Here is a 19,689-nt window from a genome sequence, read left to right as displayed (position 1 = left end):
GAACCACGATTAAACAAAATCAGATTTTGATGCAAAACAAATATTTCAAAAAATGAACAGAATTATGAAAACAGTTACACAATGGCGTCCTTGTGTTAGTGTTACCCTTACACTGAAAATAAAATAAAGTAAGAGGAACACATGATCTTTGTCATGTACACATATGGACGCCCCCCCAACCAAAAATCGTGCTAAAGGTACTTTTTTTTGGGGGGGGGGGGGGTCATAAACCAAATTGGGAAGCAAAGAAAGAGCCGTCATTGTGTACAGCGGCGGACGCTGACACTGCCTGAAGGACAAACACACAGTTAGCGTTTCCAAATCTCGCTAAATCAACAAGAGAATGAGGAAAAAGAAGCTTTATTAACACCCACTGTAGTTTTTTATACTTCGATCGACAGCAGTAAGAGAAGCTAACATTCCTAATATACCTCCGTCACCAGCAGTCGCAGTAAACAAAAACCCCAAAACTGCTTTCATCTTCTGCTTGACGTAACCGCCGTGTAATTTCGACAAACTGATGCTCTCATTTCGACTGCATTAGAATAACAGTGCAGACCAAAATGCATCAAGTCGAGTAATTTCCCAGGAGCGGATGGCTTCATCGGAGAAACAAATGATCTTTACAGCAGTTATTTTTAGCTTAGCGATATACATACATCATCTATAAAAGGGATATTCGATACTTTTTTTCAGACCGATACCGATACTCAACTCTTGACTACCGATACTGATACCACCTGGATTTTTTTTTTCCATCTTTTTCAATTCTTGGGAAAATGGTGGCTCACTGGCACCGTTGGTTTGCTGAGGCTTACCTCAACCAACGTGATCTTTCCAGCAGCTCTACATCTGGGAAACTGGTTCCCAAGAGAAGTAGTACACCCAGAAGGAAAGTTCACATACAGCACACATGAATTAACGTGTAAAAATACTCCCTTCTATACCGCGTGGTTAGCGCCTCGGCCTTCTTGCCTCCATAGCATCAGTCGGTTGGATGGGCTCTCAATCTCCGACGCATGTGGGCATAGGCGAGCAGTCCACCACCACCACACATAAAATCAGATATGCACTCTTCTATATCCCGAGTGATGTGGAAAACCGGGCGTATCCATGGCAACTCGCCTGCGGTTGGCTGACAAAGCGGGACGGTGACACCGCTGACAGCGGGTTTTAGCATTGCCGCTAGCAGTTCTACTTTATATACAAAAATGATGTCAAATAATGATTTAATGGACAATGATATAAAGAGAATTCATGACATAATATCACTGTACATATTTACTTAGTCTCTACTGTAGCTATGTTTCTGGTTTGGCCACAAGGGGGTGCCAGTGACAAATAATAGCGTAGCCTTGTACAATTGCCCAAACACCATGGAGGGGACATTACATTTGATGTGTTTTTCTAAAGTAATGAAAGTAATCAAAGAGTTTAACCTCTTGTTAAGTTCCAAAAGTGGTGGTTTAGTAAGATTTATCTGCTATCCCTTGTTCTTGTTTGAGCTTCCGAGAATGGATAGTTGCTAATTAGCAAGATTACAGGTCCATCATCCAACATAACTGGGTTTCAAACCCATTGTCTCATGCGGTCCTACTGTCTGCAGATAAGGAGACTTCTCATTTTCTTTTTACTGCTCTGGAAGACCAAAACCCAAGAATATCATGTCTGGTGTTTGTCACGAACTTTAGTTTGTTCTGGCAATTCTCAGTTTATGCTAGCTGATGAAGCTAAACTTCACACATAATTATGGCACATGCATTCTTTGCATCCCAGAGGATTGTTGCAAGTGGTGGCAGGCAGTGAGGAAGCAAGTGTGGTTCTCCTCCCAGACCGCTTCCTCCTATTGTTGTAACATCCATCTCTTAATGTCCCCATGTGCGAGTTTGTTGGAGTGCGTGTCTTAGAAACGAGTGAATGCTTGTGGGATCATCGTGTGGTGTCCTAAATGTCATCCAAAAGTCTTTTGTTATTTTAGATTTCAGGATAAAGTACACATGCTGCAGGATATTGTTGGAAATTATGATTATAATTGACATGGTTGAGGTTGACACGTACAGCCAACTGTCACTATCACACAAATTGGCGATTGTGTTGAGTTGAATTTGGACTGACTGCTTTAAGCAGCTGTAAGATGCGAGTCGGAAGCAGCAAAGCTCTCCAATATCGACCAAAAGTGTGCTATTTGTGTGTTTGTAGGCTGGAATCTGAAATCGGCACACTTGAGTGTGAAGAATCTTTGATCTCAGCCAAAGAACGATCTTTGCGGGAACGTCTCAAGGAGACGGAACGCTCCATTGAAGATATGCAGAAGGTACAAAACTCGTAAAAAAAAAAAATGTTCCAAAATGATACATTCCACTTTGATGATATTATTTCTGTTTTTCAGAGTCTGATGGCACATGATGGAGGTATGATCAATCACAAACACACCCAAGATTCTATACACAAAGTTAATAGCATCATTGTTCTTCCCAAGGTTGTCATCACTGTTGTCCCCAAATGTGTGTGCATGTGTCAGTGTGTGTTTGTTTGGATAATAATCTCGCTGAGGCAGGAGCGATTCGGGCCAGAGAGCGCCCATGAACCTTCAAACACACACTCTGATTGCCATGGACAGAGCGCACACACACATATATACTTACACACTGGCACTAAAACACACACACACACACATCGTGCTCAGCAAGACTATTGACACTCACACTCACACAAGGCCATGAGTCTGCAGCCTGGCTTTATCCCCAGCACTATTCTCCAAAAAGCCCTGTAAGCCCCTGCCGCATTGTTCTTCCCATCACACGCACATTCAAAAACACACAAATACACACACAAAGCAGTCACACACACATGCATGCTTTTGCTGCATAAGCACTTGAACCTCTGGGGTGCCGCAGTTGTCGGGACACACATGTGAAAAATGGACGGTTAGATGGTGTGTGTGTGTGTCTGTGTGTGTGTCATTGCCTCCAACATCACTGACTATCTTTTACACTGACCTCCCTCCAACGCCACCCTCCCCCCTCCTCCCCTTTGTGCTCGTGCTCAGTGGAGGCCACCGGCTGCACGTCCGCTCCTCTCTCGGACGGCGCGGACCTCGATCCCGACCGACTCGTCCCGGCCACGCAGCTTCGGACCGGCCCACCTGCGCCTGGAGACAAGGCAACTCCGAGACCCGGTAAGGATGCAGAGGGTGAGGGGAGAGGAAAGGAGGGGAGGGAGGGAGTTTGGAGGAGGGAAGGGCAGAAAGGGTTTGGGACGCGGCCAAGTTGGATTAGACACATGCAGGGCGCAAAGACGGCCAGGATAGGACTTGGCCATACGTGCTTGTTAAGGTCACATGTCAATATTATGCTGAATCAAACGGACGTTGAAATCCACCCTCAGTCGGGGACACATTTTTACCATTCCTAGACTTTTAAAATGTTTACCAGTTGCTATTTTTATTCATGTTTTGGTTAGTGTGGGTATTTATGGACGGGTGGGGCATCGGCCATTTTTAGGTACGAAGTATTTCAGGGAGTAGATTCCAGGTAGATTCCAGGTAGATTCAGGGAACTAAAATTTGTAATTTGTATGAGTTAGTTTGTTATTTCGTGCTAATTGTTATTTATCAAAGTAAAATATTTGATACGCTAGTATTGACCCAAGCGGTAATGATGTTGTGCCCGAAAGGCTCAGCATTGTAATTAACTTGAAGCTTTATCAGCCTGTGTCCCACATCTTCACGCTTCACTCCTTCCACTTTTTCCACCCCCCTCACACTTCCCTCACCGCCCCCCCCCTTCTCACTCTTCCCTCAACCCCCCTCCCTCCCCTTCTAACAGCAATGTTTGCCATGGAGATCAACGTGCAGCATGACCCTCAGACGGGCGAACGGCAGGTCCTGTCATCGAACCGCGTGAACGCCTCCGAAGCGGGCTCGCGCGGCATCAAGGTCTATGACGACGGCCGAAAAGTCGTCTACGAAATCTCGTCCTCCGGGGGCGTGTCCACGACCTCGGTGGAGAACGGGTGGAGCTCCTCGCAGGTCGACCAGCTGATCCAGAGGGCGGTTCGACCCGGCGAAGCTGGAGATGAAAGGAGGGGTCAGGTGTTGGTTACCCCCGCTGCCCCGCAGGCCTACGTCTCACCAACGGCCGCGGACGATCTGTCCCCGCCGTCCTGCGCCCCGCCCTCCATCCCGTCGAGCCCACCGGCCCAGGTCATCCTGCAGAGGGAGACTCGGCTAGGCATGATGCCGCCATCCCCGGCTCCCATCGTGACGCAACCCAGCCCGTCGGCCCACCCGGACCCAGAGGTCATCTTCGTGCCCCAAGCCAGCGAAGAGCACCCGATCACCATGGTGTTCATGGGCTACCAGGACCTGGACGACACGAGCGAGAGCCGGCGGCTGCTGGGTTTCGACGGCGCCGTCAAAGCCGAGGTGGTCCTGATCGACGAAGACGACGAGAAATCTCTGAGGGAGAAGACGGTCACCGACATGTCCATCATCGACGGCACGGCGGCCGACCTGGTGTCGGGCCGGCCGGCCACGTCCGAAGCCGTCAGCACGGAACTCTCGTCGGAATGCCGCGAGCCCGACAGCGCCGCCTCGCCCCCGCCGAACCCCGAAGCCAACAAAGCCCCGCCTCCTGGCCTCACCCCTGCCACAGGTACAGACAAGAGGAAACGCTGCAAGTGCTGCGTAGTCATGTGACTGAATCTTCCGCTTCCCTTTTACAATTACCCACAACACCCCTCCTTTCCCCTCTGTCTTTGGATGATTACTAACTGAAGCTCCTCCTCCTTTGGACTGAGCGGCTGCCACACTCACATTGACGCACACGCACGTGACCTCTCACGCTGTTCCGCCTTCATCCAGCCGTGCATTACTGCTTTTTTGTTAATCCCCTGTGCCAACACGGTGGCTCTGACCTCCTGAAAGTTCCAGTCGAACTAATCAGCAAACTAATATAATGCTGCTCTCCGGTCGTGGTAAACAAAGACAGATAGTTGCAGAAGCATCCATGTTTGTTTGACAAAGCGAGGCTACTATTGGCTCGATTTCACACGCTGTTAGCTACCGTGTTCCTGAGCAGGCACTATGGAACCACACAATCAAAAATATATCAAAATATATATTATTTATCACTATGTCCCATAAATTCCTTTCACCCAACACACACACACTTGTTGTATGGAGAAAGGAAGAGGGGGAGGGTCCTTGTTGCCTTGGTTTCTTCATGTGCCTCGACTATTCTTCCACCCGAACAATTAGATTTTCTAAGACATTTTTTTGGGATGGTTCCTTCAATGAAGAAGTGACGTTTAACATTTTTTTTTCCCCGCATCAACTTCCCCCACCGATGAAATCATTTCCTCCCATTCAATCATTTCCTAACTCTGTAGCCGAATAAGAAGCCATGAAACACCTTAGGAATTGTACAAACATTTGTTTTGGTGTATATAAGACCATAAATTCATGAGCACATTGGAAAACACCATTAAATTAATAACTGCCATGTTCGTATACTGGTTAGCATTTCTTCATCGCAGCTTAATTGAAAACTCAAAATTGGCCATAGATGTGAGGACAAACGGTTTAGAAAAACAAAATGGCAGCCGACCCACCGGTAAGACAACTTAATGTAATTCAAGTTGTCTGCCAGTGCTTCTGAGGACCACCCCAACACTGCCAGCTTTATTTTTTTTTACAAGGATGCTGCAGTAATGTGGCCTGGATCACATGATCACATCTTATACGACCAAAATAAATATTACAGTTAGAAACACTCAGTTCAAAGCATCTTGGAACATTCCAGAGCAAACATTTCAACAAAGCGAATTAGCTACTATATGAGGAAGTTCGTTACAGATAATTTCAGGATCCAAATGAACCAAATCCAGAAAATACATTCCGTTGGTGCTTTAGTGGCTCAGGTGCGTTACCATAATCAGGTACCCTTGCCACTTTTTCATAAATCACCCGTGACTGCCGGTAAAAACACGTTATCGTCATCTCAGAAGAATAAAAGATTCAAATGACGGGAAATTCCAAAATTGACATTTCCTCCCTTCTCCAAATGGACCTGTTATCGCTAAATAGTAATTTGCCTTAAAATAAACTTTATTTAGTGCTGAGTGACTGGCCAGGCAAAGCTTGTGTCAAAGTTCCAGAAGGTACAGAATGTAAATACTGAAGGCGCTATTTAGCTTTTTTTTTTTCACCAATAGTACGCTATAGATTAATATTCTAGATTTTTTTTCTTTTACGTCATCTGCCTTTCTATTTTTCACTCTCATTTACAACAATACACCCAAGTATTGTTTTGTTCCCACAACCTCACACGAACTCCTCCAGCTAATTCCTTCTGCAGATGTCTCTCGAAGGCATGCGAGGATGTTCAAACCATTTTGCAGAGGCAGGATTTCCAAACTAACCGTCTCAATAGATGTGCATGCTTGCCTATTAACTGCATGCTCAGCAAATGTTGAATTTCTTTCTCACGCAGACCACCAATGTTCTGGCAACTGTTGGAAATGTAATTTTTTTTTTTAATTGAATTTATGCAATTAAGCCATCTGCGAGAGACAATGAGACCAATTTTGTTTTACTCGCTGCATACACACTACACTCATCATAACCAAAATATCTTGAGCCCCAAAAAAAAATGAAGAGCTGAGTTTCCGGTCTGGGTTTTTCGCTAGTTAGCCCCACTGCCACTAAGTGAAGTCCTACTTAAACTCTCTAGGGGGCGCCCTTTCTTCCCCTCTGCCTGCCCCCATGATTGTATGGACTGTTCATTTTAAAGACGGAGCCATTTTCTATTGTTCCCATTTCTCTTTCTCTCTCTGGTTCTTCAATCTCACCATCACATCCTCCTCCCCCCAGCACTTTCTCTGACGTTTGTATCCACTCACTATCTTTGGACAAATAAAGCTGAGTTTCTCCAGTTTAGCCCCTGCTGTCTCTTGCTTGTTGTTCCTTTCATCTGTCTCTCTATTTAACATTCACTGTTTCATTGGCTGTTGGAATAAAAAAAGAATCACTGCACCCCTATCTTCTCTGATAATACCCACACTGCCACTAACGAGCATATATGATCAATATTAAATCTCAAAGTTATCAATCACCAGGATGCTCTGTAGTGGGGACTTGATTTATTTTGTAAACACACCAGAAATTTCTTATGATCGGATTATCTGTACGATACACGAGGGGTGAGGTAAGTACCAAAGAAGAGAAATTGAGAGGAAGTAAAATTTGCTTCGCTATTTGAATATCCTAATAATTCCGATTGAACCGGAAGCATGACTCACACAGAAGAGAAAATGTCACAGCAGGATATGATAACTGATCATATTAGAGACCAGAACTAGGCTACATCTCCATTAAATCCATGGCTGTGTGAAAATACCCATGATAATGCAATCATCTTCGTACAATGACAATGTGACATACAGCATCTGACTGTCTGCTGATGTTTATTTTTTTTACATCATCCTATTATAGTGTTCCTCTTTAAGGCATGTAGCTGCAAGAGACACCCAATTTTTTCCTTTTTCAAGATACTAACCTTGACAGATATAAAATATTCCATGACAACGTCACTACATTCACCGGTTATTTAAAAATCTTATTTAATTATTATTTTTATTATTATTAATTATTAAAAATTATTTTCTTAAAAATAACTGTACAGTACAGTACACTCTAGTTTTATTTAATTTTTATATTTAGTATATTTATTATGTTTTATTTTTATCATAGGATTCGGGATTATCGGGACAACAACCAACGGTCATCAGGCCGAAATGGCGAGCAGATATCCTCACACTGCCATGGTGAGTGTACGCCATCGTTTGCATGGAATTATGCAATACTTCAATCTTTTTCTGCAACCAAAAGCTTTTAGCTGGTAACCGCTAACAGCAATCTGTGATGCTAACACTGCAGCTCTGCTTACCATCTGGCCCTGAGTTAATGGTGCTTCTGAATAATCCGCACACCAGCTGTCACTTAAAAATGGCGGATGCTTGCTGAGCCTCACAGTGGGGTATGATATTATGTAAATTAGCTATATGGTTTTACCACAATGGAGGGCTTGCTTGCATTTTTGGAGCTAGGCTGAGAACACAAGATAAAAAGTATTTAGTAACACTTAAATGTGGAAAGTCTACCTGGGCCCCCAATGATTAGTTCCGCCTTAGTCCAGAGCTTGTTGTGCAACTGAATAACTGAAACGAGGTTCCAAACAGAGGCAACCTGATCCGCTCAGGGTCAGCCCCCATTGTGCCGGCCAGTCGTCCGCTGGCGCTCTGATTGTCTCTGGAAGGGCTTCGAACACGCTCCCGCCAACTGCATTATTCAGCACGCGTGCTGAGAGAGAGAGAGGGAGGGGGAGAGAGAGAGAGAAGGCAGGTAGGGGGGGTAGTGACGGGAGGCTGAGCGAGCAGAAGAGAACAACAGAGAGCGGCCGGATGCTCAAAACTGGCGCGTGCCACCGACTGTTAAAGCCGGACAACAGCGGAGTGAACATTAGACTCTTCTACCACGTTGAAGAATAACAAGAAACAAAGGACAAAGAACTGACAGCCAGTAGGTAAGCGTTATCGTTGAATCCCGATCATTGTTTTCCTCTTCCATGTGTCTGAGTGAAAGGCTGGACTGAAGCAGTTGTTTAAGCAGAAACACTTCAGTGCCTGGTCATGAAAAGAACGATGTGTGTCGAACAAAATAAGCCTTCAATGGTATTGATTGGCTGGAAAGTGTGAAGGACATTAGATACCGCAGCCCTTGAGGTCAATGGAGCAGAATTCTCAATGCAGTCTTTGTGCTCCTGAGGCGAACATTAAAAAGGGGAATATCAGGAAGTTTCTTCATTTTTATGTTGTTTTGGTTACCGATTGAAATGTGACGGAGGAATACGGTTTGCCCTCCCCTCCGCAATACTTTAACCTATATTCGGAATGACCTTAACCCAGTTTTCATCAATTCGGATGTGGCACAGTTAACAGACTGGTTGGGAGTAAAAAACTGGTTCATCAAAGTTTCCAATCTGGAGTAAATATAATATTTGTTGCCTATATCATTTTTATTTTTGTTACCATTTGTAGTGGTAAGCACGATTGTCTTCCAGTTCTGGGTTTCTGGATTCACGTTTCGGTCAAAACTGCCCTCTGATAAAATGCTGACTTGTCCTTCTTTCGCCATTGTGCGTTCAATTAATATTGATAGCGGCTAGTCATGATCCCCTTAAATTCCGAGGATTTAATGCTTCGAGTGTCACGTCAAGTTCATTTGCCTTCGCCGCACCACCAAGTGCAAGAATGTTATCAAGGCTGTTCTTCTTCCTTCCAAACCTCTCCCTCTTCCCAGAAAGCTTCACACAGGATATAATCATAGGTTATACAACAGCTGTATTTGATAGGACCCAAGGTCAAGGGGTGAAATGGGGTTCTGAAGAGGGAACGGATGAGCGGGGCGGACGTGCTGACGATAACGTAAAGCTCCAAGGAGAGATAAAAGCAGGTGTGAGAAGGGTGTAGTCGCTAGCAGTGGCGGGGTGAGGGAAACGGGAGGGGGGCAAGAAGGAAGTCTGTTCTGCCTCACACAGCTCCAAGTGTTGTTGACATTAACAGCCCGCTGGCCTTTCAATGGCCCATCTGTTGATGTGCCGCCACTGGCCGCCATCCAGGAAGGAATTGCATTTTGTTTCAATGGCACTGATGTTGATTGAGACACTTTAGTTGGGTTTTTACTACGAGTTAACTTGAATGGGTTAGGGGAGGATGAGAAAGAAAAAAAATGGGTTTAGCAGAAAGCATGTGAGAGCCCTTCAGGCAAAACAGAACATTTTCTTAGTGTTTGTCTTTGGGTTTTAAGGAGATGCTATTTTAAGCACAGTGTGTCTGTCCTTAGTCATTGTCACGTTGTGTCCATTTTTGGGGTTTTTTCCGTGGATGCAGTTTTTTTTTCCTGCTAGTTCCTCTTCCAGGTTCAACTGGACTATAAACTATTTTTCATTTCCAAAATGATCTTCCTCCGATAAATCAAGTTTCCGTACCTCGAAAAAACGAATCAGCAACCATGTTAAGAATTATGATGTATAAAAGGGGTAGGAAAAAACAAGCTTCTTCCTTCTCCTTTTTTGAACATGTTGATTTATTTGTCTTCTTGGCATAACATGAAATTATGTGAAAATGTGAAAAAATGATTTTGTGTTTGGTTGATCTCATGTTCAAAAATAAACTTCAACTCATGGCGACTTAGTGAGAGATAGAGGAACCACACAAGCATCATGTTGAACAGATTTACATTTTATTTCACAGTCTTTAATTCATCTAACTAAAATAAATTACGGGAAACGAAACCGACAGTCAAAACAAAAGCCTACAATCACATTTGTTTTGCATTCCATCGCAGTATTGTATTTTGCTTTGCTATTTTTGATCCATTAAAGCAAATAACAAGAAGGATGCAGGAAATCAAACAATGCAAGCCCATCACATGACGACCATTACGCAACTCGCACCACCCGCCATTGTCCGCAGCATCCACCTGCAATTGGTGCGCTATGCTGCCTCACTCATTGATTTATCACAAAGCAAAGTGCAAGCACGCATAAACAGCGAACAAGCTGGATAGAAAATACAGTGGAAGAGGAAATCATGAGAAATTTTCTCTCCAAAGTTTTTGCAAATGCAGCAACCAGATGGAAGGATGATTCCCGTCAATCTGCAGCTCAGACGTGTTGGCTGGCAAAGTGTTTTCTTCCTCCTTCCTCTCTCTAAATTTGCAGGCTTATGAGCTAGTTTCCTGAAATAGACAAGTGATTAGCACGATGCTGCTCTCAGCTCGGCAAAGTGACTTAAAGCAGTAGGATAGCACTGGAAAGACGGTGGAGTGGTAACCATGGACTAAGAAGTTGTCAAGGATGGATCGATTGGGAGGTCCATTCTAGAAGATTTGGGGATGGATGATGAGGTCAGATTCAATTGATCAAAGATCAAGCATGTCCGCTTTTGTTTTGGTCTTGACGGGACTTGGTTTTGACTGAAACCAGCTACAAGTAGACTTAGATCAATAAAGTCATTTTAGTAGTTTTCTATGGTACGAAATGCATTCACCACCTTGTCAGGGGTGATAAGAAGAAGCCTGGGATGTGTTTTGGAAGGTGCATTAAGCTGTCTAAACATAGCCGCTATCCTGCGGTCACTAATCTAATCTCGTGGCTCTCTGCCCCAAGTAGTTCATTTAAGACTAGTATGGTGTCAAGCAGCTAGTTAGAGTTTAATGATGCTAGCAGGAGGCTTGGTGTCTGTTCTATCTGGCCACTGAGAAAAAAAAATTCAACAGCTTCTTTCTACTAATATTTAGATTCCTGTAATCCAGTATACTCACTAAAGTATTGCCTATTAAGGAAATTCCGAACACCTCATTTTGCTATCATTCCTGAAACATTATAAATAATAAACACAGTGTCATTAGAGGCTAGCAAAGTATGTTCCTGATATAAATTCTAGAGAGAGATTTGGGCTCCAGCTGCAAAATGCTCAACTGGTCACACTGTGTGATTACAGACCTCTCTGTTCTAAAAGAACTCTCCATTGCTTAGAGTGTTCAAGCGTAGCATTAGCATTCAGCCTGGAGAGTCTCCGTGCCTGCATGTTAGACCCTTTGTTGTCGTTTTACCAAGGGGTCTTTTCGGGGGGGTGTCTGGGTTGTGTTGTAAGAGACACAAACAGCGAGTCATGAGTTCAGACACGCAGTGCATTCCTCTGTCACACAAGTCAAAAATCCAACTGAACTTAGTTGTGGTCTGTTCTTGTAGCCTGCGGTGGTGGCTAGCTGAAATTACATTCATTGTTATTCTTTTGGAGTGCTGCAATATGCACGAAGACCGGGCAGACAGATGTACGGTCCCTTGGGGTCTGTGTGGGATGCCACTGTTTCATCAAATGGAGTTTAATATTTTTCTGACCGTAAGGTAGATTATAAGGTGCAGTTATGATATTTGGGAAATTCCTATATACGGGGGCACACCGGGTTATACGGCACACCGGGTTATGAGGTGCATTATTGCACATGAAGGAAAACAAACCAGTACAGCAAATAAGTCAAATTTTACCTGATTATAAGGTGCACTGTCAATTTTTGGGGAAAATTAAAGGAATTTTAATTGTAGTCCGAAAAAGACGGTAGGTATCATCGGTTATGAAACCGGTAATTGGTATAAAGGGGGTGGGGGCATGATTTTCAACTATCAGGTGTCCCGATACATTTGTGTAGGGATGTTGGATACCACTTTTTGTCAGAACAGTTTGAGTATTTCATTCTTGAATAGTCATGGTACCAATACCTCGTATCGTCCGGCCATACATTTGTTTGGATAAAGTATGCACTGGTTGGATGACATGAATCCAAAAATGAAACTTCCTTGTGGTTTATTTTGAGAAGTCCTGATAAAGTGGAGCCTGACGAGACATTGTTTGTGTGTGTTGCGGTGTACTGCAGGTGGCCTTTTGTTTTGAGTGCATTTCCTTTGTTAGGGGGCCCATATCCGCAGATACAAGTTAGCAGAGGTTTCCTGTTTAGAAGATTTGTGATGTGGAATCCATTCTGTGATTTGCTTTTCATTGTGATAAAATAGGAAAGAAAGATTCAAGTCAGACCTCTTAAAGAACAAAAGTTGCTGAGCTGTTAACAGTTGATGTTTTCGATCAATCGTGACCAACTTCCGTGACACAAGACTGCTCAGGGCGCTGGCTCTGTATTGACCCATTAGCATTGACCCAGTTGCACAAAAACCCGCGTGAATAAAACATCATGTGCTCCCCTTCCCTTCTTTCATGGTATGTCTGCAGTCATTCGCATTTACCCGTTGTCGTTTAACGTCCTATCCAGGGATTGACCTCAAGATACAATAATTAGGTTAACGTCCTATTTTCGGACTTGCTTATTTTTAGTCTGTTAAGAGTTCAGTAGCACGACTCAAATTGGGTAGCTCACGTTTAAATAGCTTTGCAAGTACGTTCGAACGTGTTCAATTACGTTTGGTACGTTCGAACGTATTCAAATACGTTCTGACGTATTTCCAAGTCCAATATTGATAATTGCTTTTATACATTCATGGAAAGTGTTTCCATGTTGAGCTCATGCTTGTAAGCAGGAGAGAAAGTGAGCCATGACTTTGTATCTCTGGTTTCCCTTTCTGAGATCTGGTTACCAAACTTACACACAAACACACGTGAACTCATGTCGGGAGTGTTGCATATAAAAATGGGACTCATATCTGTGTTGGATCATTTAATCTGACATAAGTGATTATTCTTGTCAAGGTGGGAGTCCCCAGGGTGAATTTTATTTGGCTTTTAATAGGTCAATACGGGAAACGTGAACAATCCCGTACATGGGATTGAGTCACCAGCCGTAAAATGACGATGACAGAGATTTTATTATCTCCTCCACCTTTCTTCATGCATCATCTCTTCATCAGTACAAAAGAGGCAGGGCTTGATTTCAGCCAGGAAGGGAGGAGTAGGCAGTAATAGGGAGGATGGATGCCTGCCCAGTCCAGCCCGTCTCCACAGAAGGCATCTTTGTGCGTGAGGGCATCTGGAAAAGTGAGCGAGCACATACGCACACACGGGCACGCGATGACATCACGGCTCAGCGAGCGGCCGGCAGGAATGCCGCTGAGAGAGGAGAAGCTTTGTGGAGGAGAGGAAAGAGATGGGAGGGGAGGAAAAGGAGGGGAATAAGAAGAGGAAAAGGCTTGGCCAGGGAAAAGTCCAGCACTCCCACAATCTGGTGAAGGAATGAAACAAGGCTGGAGCGAGCAGAGGATTACTTGGAAGTGAAACTAGTCAAAGGAACTCTTTTATAACTAGATTTAGAAAATTCCTGGATTAAGTCTTTCGTGCTTTCGAGGTTTGTGGAGACAACAAGTGAGTACTGTACATATTTAAACTATGTGTGCCAAAAATTATGTGTGCCAAAAATGTGCTAAAGACGTGGCTATGATGATGATACTAAAAGATCCATGCATTGGTTGGTTTCAGTGTCCTTTAAAAAGGAAGTGACATCACAAGACTGACAATTCAAATCTGAAAACAGTAGACACGCCTACAATGTGTTTTTTGAAATGACAATGAAGATGTTTTATTCTGTGTTCTCCATTACATCCCTTAAAATGGCCCCACCCAGATGTGTTGCCGTGCATGTTTGTGATTGTGACTTGAGTGCGTCACGGTAAGAGTTTCCAGATGTGTTTGGGATGGTGACAACCAGCGAGAGAAGTAGCATTTTAAAAAAGCAACAGCTGACTCAGAGACACACATATGTTCCATGTGTGTCTATATTTGCCTGTCTTATGATTCATTTCCACTTAATTGTGTCCTTTGCTATTCCTCCTTATTTTAGATTTCGTTCAAGCACTTTACTTGAAAACATACAATGAGCAACTAAAATCGAGTGCAATACTTAGTGACAAACAGCAGGGGCGCTGTTGTTCACGCTCACCTTTGCTGTGTAAAGGTCAGCACGACAACAACTAAGAGAATAAAAAATTCCAGCTTCAAAACAGAAGTTCAGCACATTTAGAGATTTTTTCCAGTTGATTCAAATCGTTTTAAAAAATTTAATCTGCATTCCTCCACTTGTGCAAAAAGGACTGTTTGAACTTTTTAAGCTTGCAGGCATCTTAGTGTGTCCTTCATCACATTCATTAGTGTTGGAGCTTTGAACTTGCTACAGTATGTCTGGAATGTCAGCTCACCTCACAGACACACACGGACACACACCTGCTGTGCCATGACACACACACACCAGCATATAATGAAATTGTTGTGGCACTGTTTGGATTTCTACTTGATGTTTCCATCATGCCGGTGTTGTGCACCCTGCAGAGTGTCGGTGTAACACTTGGGTGTGGTCGCACCTCCGTTCCATTATGTGCTGTGAAGCTACGGGAAAAACAGACCAAAGCAACACAGGAACATTTGTCCCCATTACACACCATAAAAATGTAGTCAATAAAACTCTATTAGCAGGACTGACCTCAGTAATCCAAATACTTGTAGAATATTCCCGTATTATTCTGAAATTCCATTGCACTGCATTAGACGGAAAAAAAATTCACATGACATAGAAAAATGGGTCACTAAGAGCACCTCAGGGATCCATTTGTCCTCAAAAAGAACAAGAAGAACCAAACATGAGGTCTTGTAAGGTGTCAAATCAGAAAATCGTTTTGTAGAAAGGCGGCGTTTATAATCCACCATGTGACTGCACTGTTTCCGTAATAATCCCAGAAAGTAGGAAGGAAGGAAGGAGAAGAATGAGCTCAGTGGGAGAGCGGACAAATAACAGAAAGGGAAAGAAAGGGTAGAAGCCAGTTCCTTTGAGGCAATACCTCCCTTAAAGGGATTTTTTTTTTTTGATTTACTGTCAGTCTGCTTTTATTGCTTTAAAATAGTTTGCTTGCTCCCCAATATTACTAATAATATATTTATTTATCGAAAGTGACTTTATGTGCGTGACCCGATTCACTAAGGTGATGCTCGTTTGCTTTCTTGTGAAATTTAACATTTCCTAAATGGCAATGCAGACCAGGCTAATGCTAATAGCGTCTTTTTTTTTGCAGAAATCGTGGCAGGCACCCGAGGATGTCAGTGGCACCACACCTAAGGAACGAGCCTTGAAGTGTGTCACTTTCCAAGAATCAGTCAGCATCATCACTGACGGACCGCTAATCATGGAGGTGGAGAGCCAGCAAATTCAACATGGCTGCCTCAGCAGATCCAGTATCCAAGGTCAAAGTGGAGTCGAGCTCAAGGCCGAGACATCAGACAGTGATGTCGAGCAGGTATGTAAATTCTCACCAGATGGTTAATTATGGAAAGTTTTAGTCATCTCATTTCTATATCAACAAAAAAATTGACATTTAAACCAGGGTGTGTAGACTTTTTATATTCGCTGAATATATATATTTATTACGGAAATTCAGAATTCAAAATGTTATATTGCAATAACCCATGTGAATGGCGTAAATGCAATGTACAACTTTAACTTCTTTAAGAAACAAAAACGGCAGTACTGTACGTTACATTTTTTTTTTTTAATCACATTCTCCTAAAACTCTTTCAAAAGAAAGATCACATGAAGCTGAACTTCACAAATTTTGGGCAAATTTTCAAAATTTAGCTACATCCAAGATGGTCTCGGGTTTTGACGGATCACTCAACCGGAACCATTTGATTATTATCTTGTCGTATTTCTATGGTTTCCTTCTTGAGGTTCCCCCACATTGTCTTGTTGAAGACCACATCATACGTGTCTTCTGATAACGTGTCACTGTCATTCGATTGCTCACCGTCCTTGGACAATGTCTCGCTGGTGTTGTCCGATAACGTGTCACCTGCAGAAAACAAATTACTCTTCTCCATGGAAATCGTATTCCCGCTCTTCGCCGTAATCCGACAATCCACTTGAAACTGTTGCTGTACCATGTCCCCATTGAGGGAAATCCCGTCGTCAGTTCCCTTAACGATCTTGGTCCTTATACGTTTTTCCCAAAAACTACTGTATCCTGTTTCTTGTGTTTTTTTCGGCGTGATGGCTTCAACGTCTTTCTTTTTGATCTCCGTTTGGATCTCATTGGTCAAATATTCCACCTGGTCCCAGAGAATCTTGTTCTCATTGCCTTCTGACTTGAGCTTGGCAGACAAGTCTGCTAATTTGTCACCTTGACAGCTGATCTGATCATTTGCTATTTTGAGCTGAGCCTTGAGGTCTTTCACTTGATTCTCCAGTGACTTCCTTCCTTCCTCGTTAAAAGTACTGGTGAGCTTCTGCTTGGCCGAGTTATACCTCCCGCAGGCCAATTCCCTCACCCGTGACAACATTTTCACCTCACATTAAGATGTTGAGTTGAAATGATGCGAAATAACGAAATTTTGATCCGTCAGCCATCACTACAATTGCAACGGTTCACACGTTTAGCAAATGCCTACAGAACTGTGATGTCATCACACAAAGACATCCCAAACCTTTGCGAAGTCATACTTTCTCAATTCCATTGTTTCATCGACATCACCATGACATCATGACATCTGTGGTGCCAAATGCTTAGACTTTGATCACTCTTTGTATGTTTATATGTACATATTGAATCGAACCATACCGAATCAAACCGTAATCCCACTGAGTCGAATCGAATCCATTGTTCATTTTCAAGTCGACCCTAACCTAACCCTAACCAAACACACAATATAAGATAACATTGCCACACATAATCAGAACATTATACTCACAATTTGGTTGACCTTCAAAACTAGACTTGAACCACATAGTCGGGCAGCCGATTCAGGAAAAATAAAGCTGAGCATTTTGTATGAATCAAATGTGTCAAACCACAAACCAGGAATCTATTCCCTTTGCTTTTTCCACCCCCTGTGTTCGTAGGAGATCCGTTACCTGGATCAAGTTTTAGATGCAGCCTCCGAAACACCCACTAATGGAAACTCCTCCCCGTCTGCATACACCAAACCCATCAGCATCGACGGAACGTATTCGTCTGTGTGCGTGTCCGAGTCCTCTCCTGGTTATCACCGACCAATCATTGTAGAGGGGCAAAGACAAACCACCGTCCTTCATCAGGATGAATCCTTTGTGAAAACCAACGGGCATATACCGACGGATGAATCGAGCCACAGCAATGCAAAGTTCGAGCTGAGAGCCTTTCAGGAAGAAAAAAGGCCGGCAAAACTCTTCACCCCGGGAGAAGAGCAGCACGTCCGAGTGACAAGGAGACGAAATCCGGAAGAGGTTGGTGTTTGGTTTCGGGAACACTGCATTACTTTGTATCACTGATGATTGCCTGTCCAACAGGTCCAGGAGTTGGAACGTGAGCGTCAGGAGCTGATTCGAGACCAGGCAGTGAAGAAAAACCCTGGTATTGCTCAACGTTGGTGGAACCCTCCACAAGAGGTAGTTGACGATTTTATTTTTACTTTATAATACCGGAACACTCATTGAAGGGATGTTCCCACATTTATTCAAGGTTCCCTTGGAGGAGCAGCTTGACCCGGAACAGCTCGAGTCTCTCCGAAAATACCAAGAGAGAAAAACACAGAAGCAGATTCCAACATACTCGTACACACAGGTTAGTACCATCCGATTTTCTTCTGGAAAATAATGGACGGTAATGAATGTGAGTAGAATAGATGATAATTGATTTCTGACTTTCCGTCTTCGCAGCCCCAAGTTACTGGACCACCCACGCTGGTTACCTTTGACCCAGAGTTAATCAGGAAGGAAGACGTTGTGGAAAAAAAGATTGACTTCTCATCTGCCAGGAAGCAATTCCTGCAAGCTGATATGACCAAGAATTCCATCGCTCCTCACATATACTCTGCCAGACCCTTCTCCAAGTCCATACCGAGGGGCAACCATGGCAACATTGTTCCTGAAGTTGGAGAGTGTCACGTGACCTGGTCCGATGATGGAATTGCAGGAGAATTTACCAGTGTCCGTGCTGTCATGACAAATGTGAGTGACGAAGAGGAAGGGAAAAGCCAGTTTCCCCTAGGCTATCTCCCAGAGGAATCCGACTCCGGATTGGAAGAGTTATCCGTCCGTTCTCAGGACACGACGGTGTTTAGCTTGGATAGCGTTTCAGACAGTGGGGCTTCACTTCCACCCACACCACTCCCACTTACCCCGGTGTCACCATCGACCCCTCAGCCCACTACACCAGTCAACGGGCGAACCGCTGGCAGTGCAGTAGAAGATGAGCTGGAATACCAAGCAGAAGTTCTTGTCCAAAACGTTATTCAAAACGCGCTCTCGACAAACGGAAGCGAGTGGCAGTCTTCTTCCCCGAACTTGGATTCTTCACAAATGAGCAGCCCAGTGTCCTCATCCTCTGCTTCAACAAGTAGTCCAGTGCCAGTATCGTCCTCCCCTCTGTCTTTTGGAGAAGCTGACCGTTTGCAGTCACCTGTCTCCTCCATCGCTGCTACATCTAACCCTTCATCGCAACTGGATCTACTTCCTGAGGTTCAGGTTGCTTTCCAAGAGAAGCTTACAACACAAGATGTTCCTCAGCAGCAAGAGTCATCCTCATCCAGTCCAACCCTGTCATCACAATCATCTCCAACTCATTCTCAGCCTGTGTCCCCTCCACAGAGACCCAAAGGAGGACCAAGGATCAAGATCCAGTCTTCTTACGCCAGAGCACTTGCTTCCTCAGCCCCAGTTTCTGCACCGGCTCCTTGCCCTACAACCAATGTACCCAGGCCAGCCCCAGTCTGCCGTCCACCTTCCCCACCGAGCCCCGAAAAATCCGAGTTCAGCTACTTCAGTAAGTATTCCGAAGCGGCTGAACTGCGTAGCACTGCGGCGGCGACGAAAGCCCCCGAGGTAGAAGTGGCAAGCGGACCATTCCGCCTTCGCTCCAAGAAACAACGTACATTGTCCATGATTGAGGAGGAGATCCGAGCAGCTCAGCAGAGAGAGGAAGACCTGAAGAAACAGAGAGAAGCACAACCTGCTGCTATTCCTCGTGTCGAGAACCCTTCCGGCACCGGTCAAGTTCCTGCCAGAACAGGGGTACGGAAAACCACCATATCCCCGGCAGACAAATTGAAGAGCAACAGCCTGCCGACGAGACTCACGCTGACATCAAGGACAGCACCAGGTTA

The 19,689-nt window shown here is 44.2% G+C and overlaps 1 protein-coding gene across 4 annotated transcripts in view; it reads left to right on the top strand.

Moving 5' to 3' along the window:
- The window catches only part of palm2akap2 (PALM2 and AKAP2 fusion), a 32,794-nt gene that overhangs the window by 10,780 nt on the left and 2,325 nt on the right, over nucleotides 1-19,689 (top strand). For 3 of the 4 annotated variants that reach the window (XM_049737255.2, XM_049737254.2, XM_049737256.2), the window contains exons 5-14: nucleotides 2,200-2,314; nucleotides 2,390-2,411; nucleotides 3,050-3,178; nucleotides 3,828-4,655; nucleotides 7,754-7,827; nucleotides 15,630-15,851; nucleotides 17,450-17,812; nucleotides 17,876-17,974; nucleotides 18,048-18,149; nucleotides 18,245-19,685. In XM_049737255.2, coding sequence (XP_049593212.1) covers nucleotides 2,200-2,314; nucleotides 2,390-2,411; nucleotides 3,050-3,178; nucleotides 3,828-4,655; nucleotides 7,754-7,827; nucleotides 15,630-15,851; nucleotides 17,450-17,812; nucleotides 17,876-17,974; nucleotides 18,048-18,149; nucleotides 18,245-19,685 — 3,395 coding nt within the window. Of the gene's footprint in view, nucleotides 1-2,199; nucleotides 2,315-2,389; nucleotides 2,412-2,462; nucleotides 2,936-3,049; nucleotides 3,179-3,827; nucleotides 4,656-7,753; nucleotides 7,828-15,629; nucleotides 15,852-17,449; nucleotides 17,813-17,875; nucleotides 17,975-18,047; nucleotides 18,150-18,244; nucleotides 19,686-19,689 lie in introns of those variants that run through there. The other variant, XM_049737257.2, reaches the window with a different exon arrangement.

The sequence above is a fragment of the Syngnathus scovelli genome, chromosome 13, assembly GCF_024217435.2.
Source record: "Syngnathus scovelli strain Florida chromosome 13, RoL_Ssco_1.2, whole genome shotgun sequence".
NCBI lineage: Eukaryota > Metazoa > Chordata > Actinopteri > Syngnathiformes > Syngnathidae > Syngnathus > Syngnathus scovelli.
This window is presented reverse-complemented; position numbering and strand designations above follow the sequence as displayed.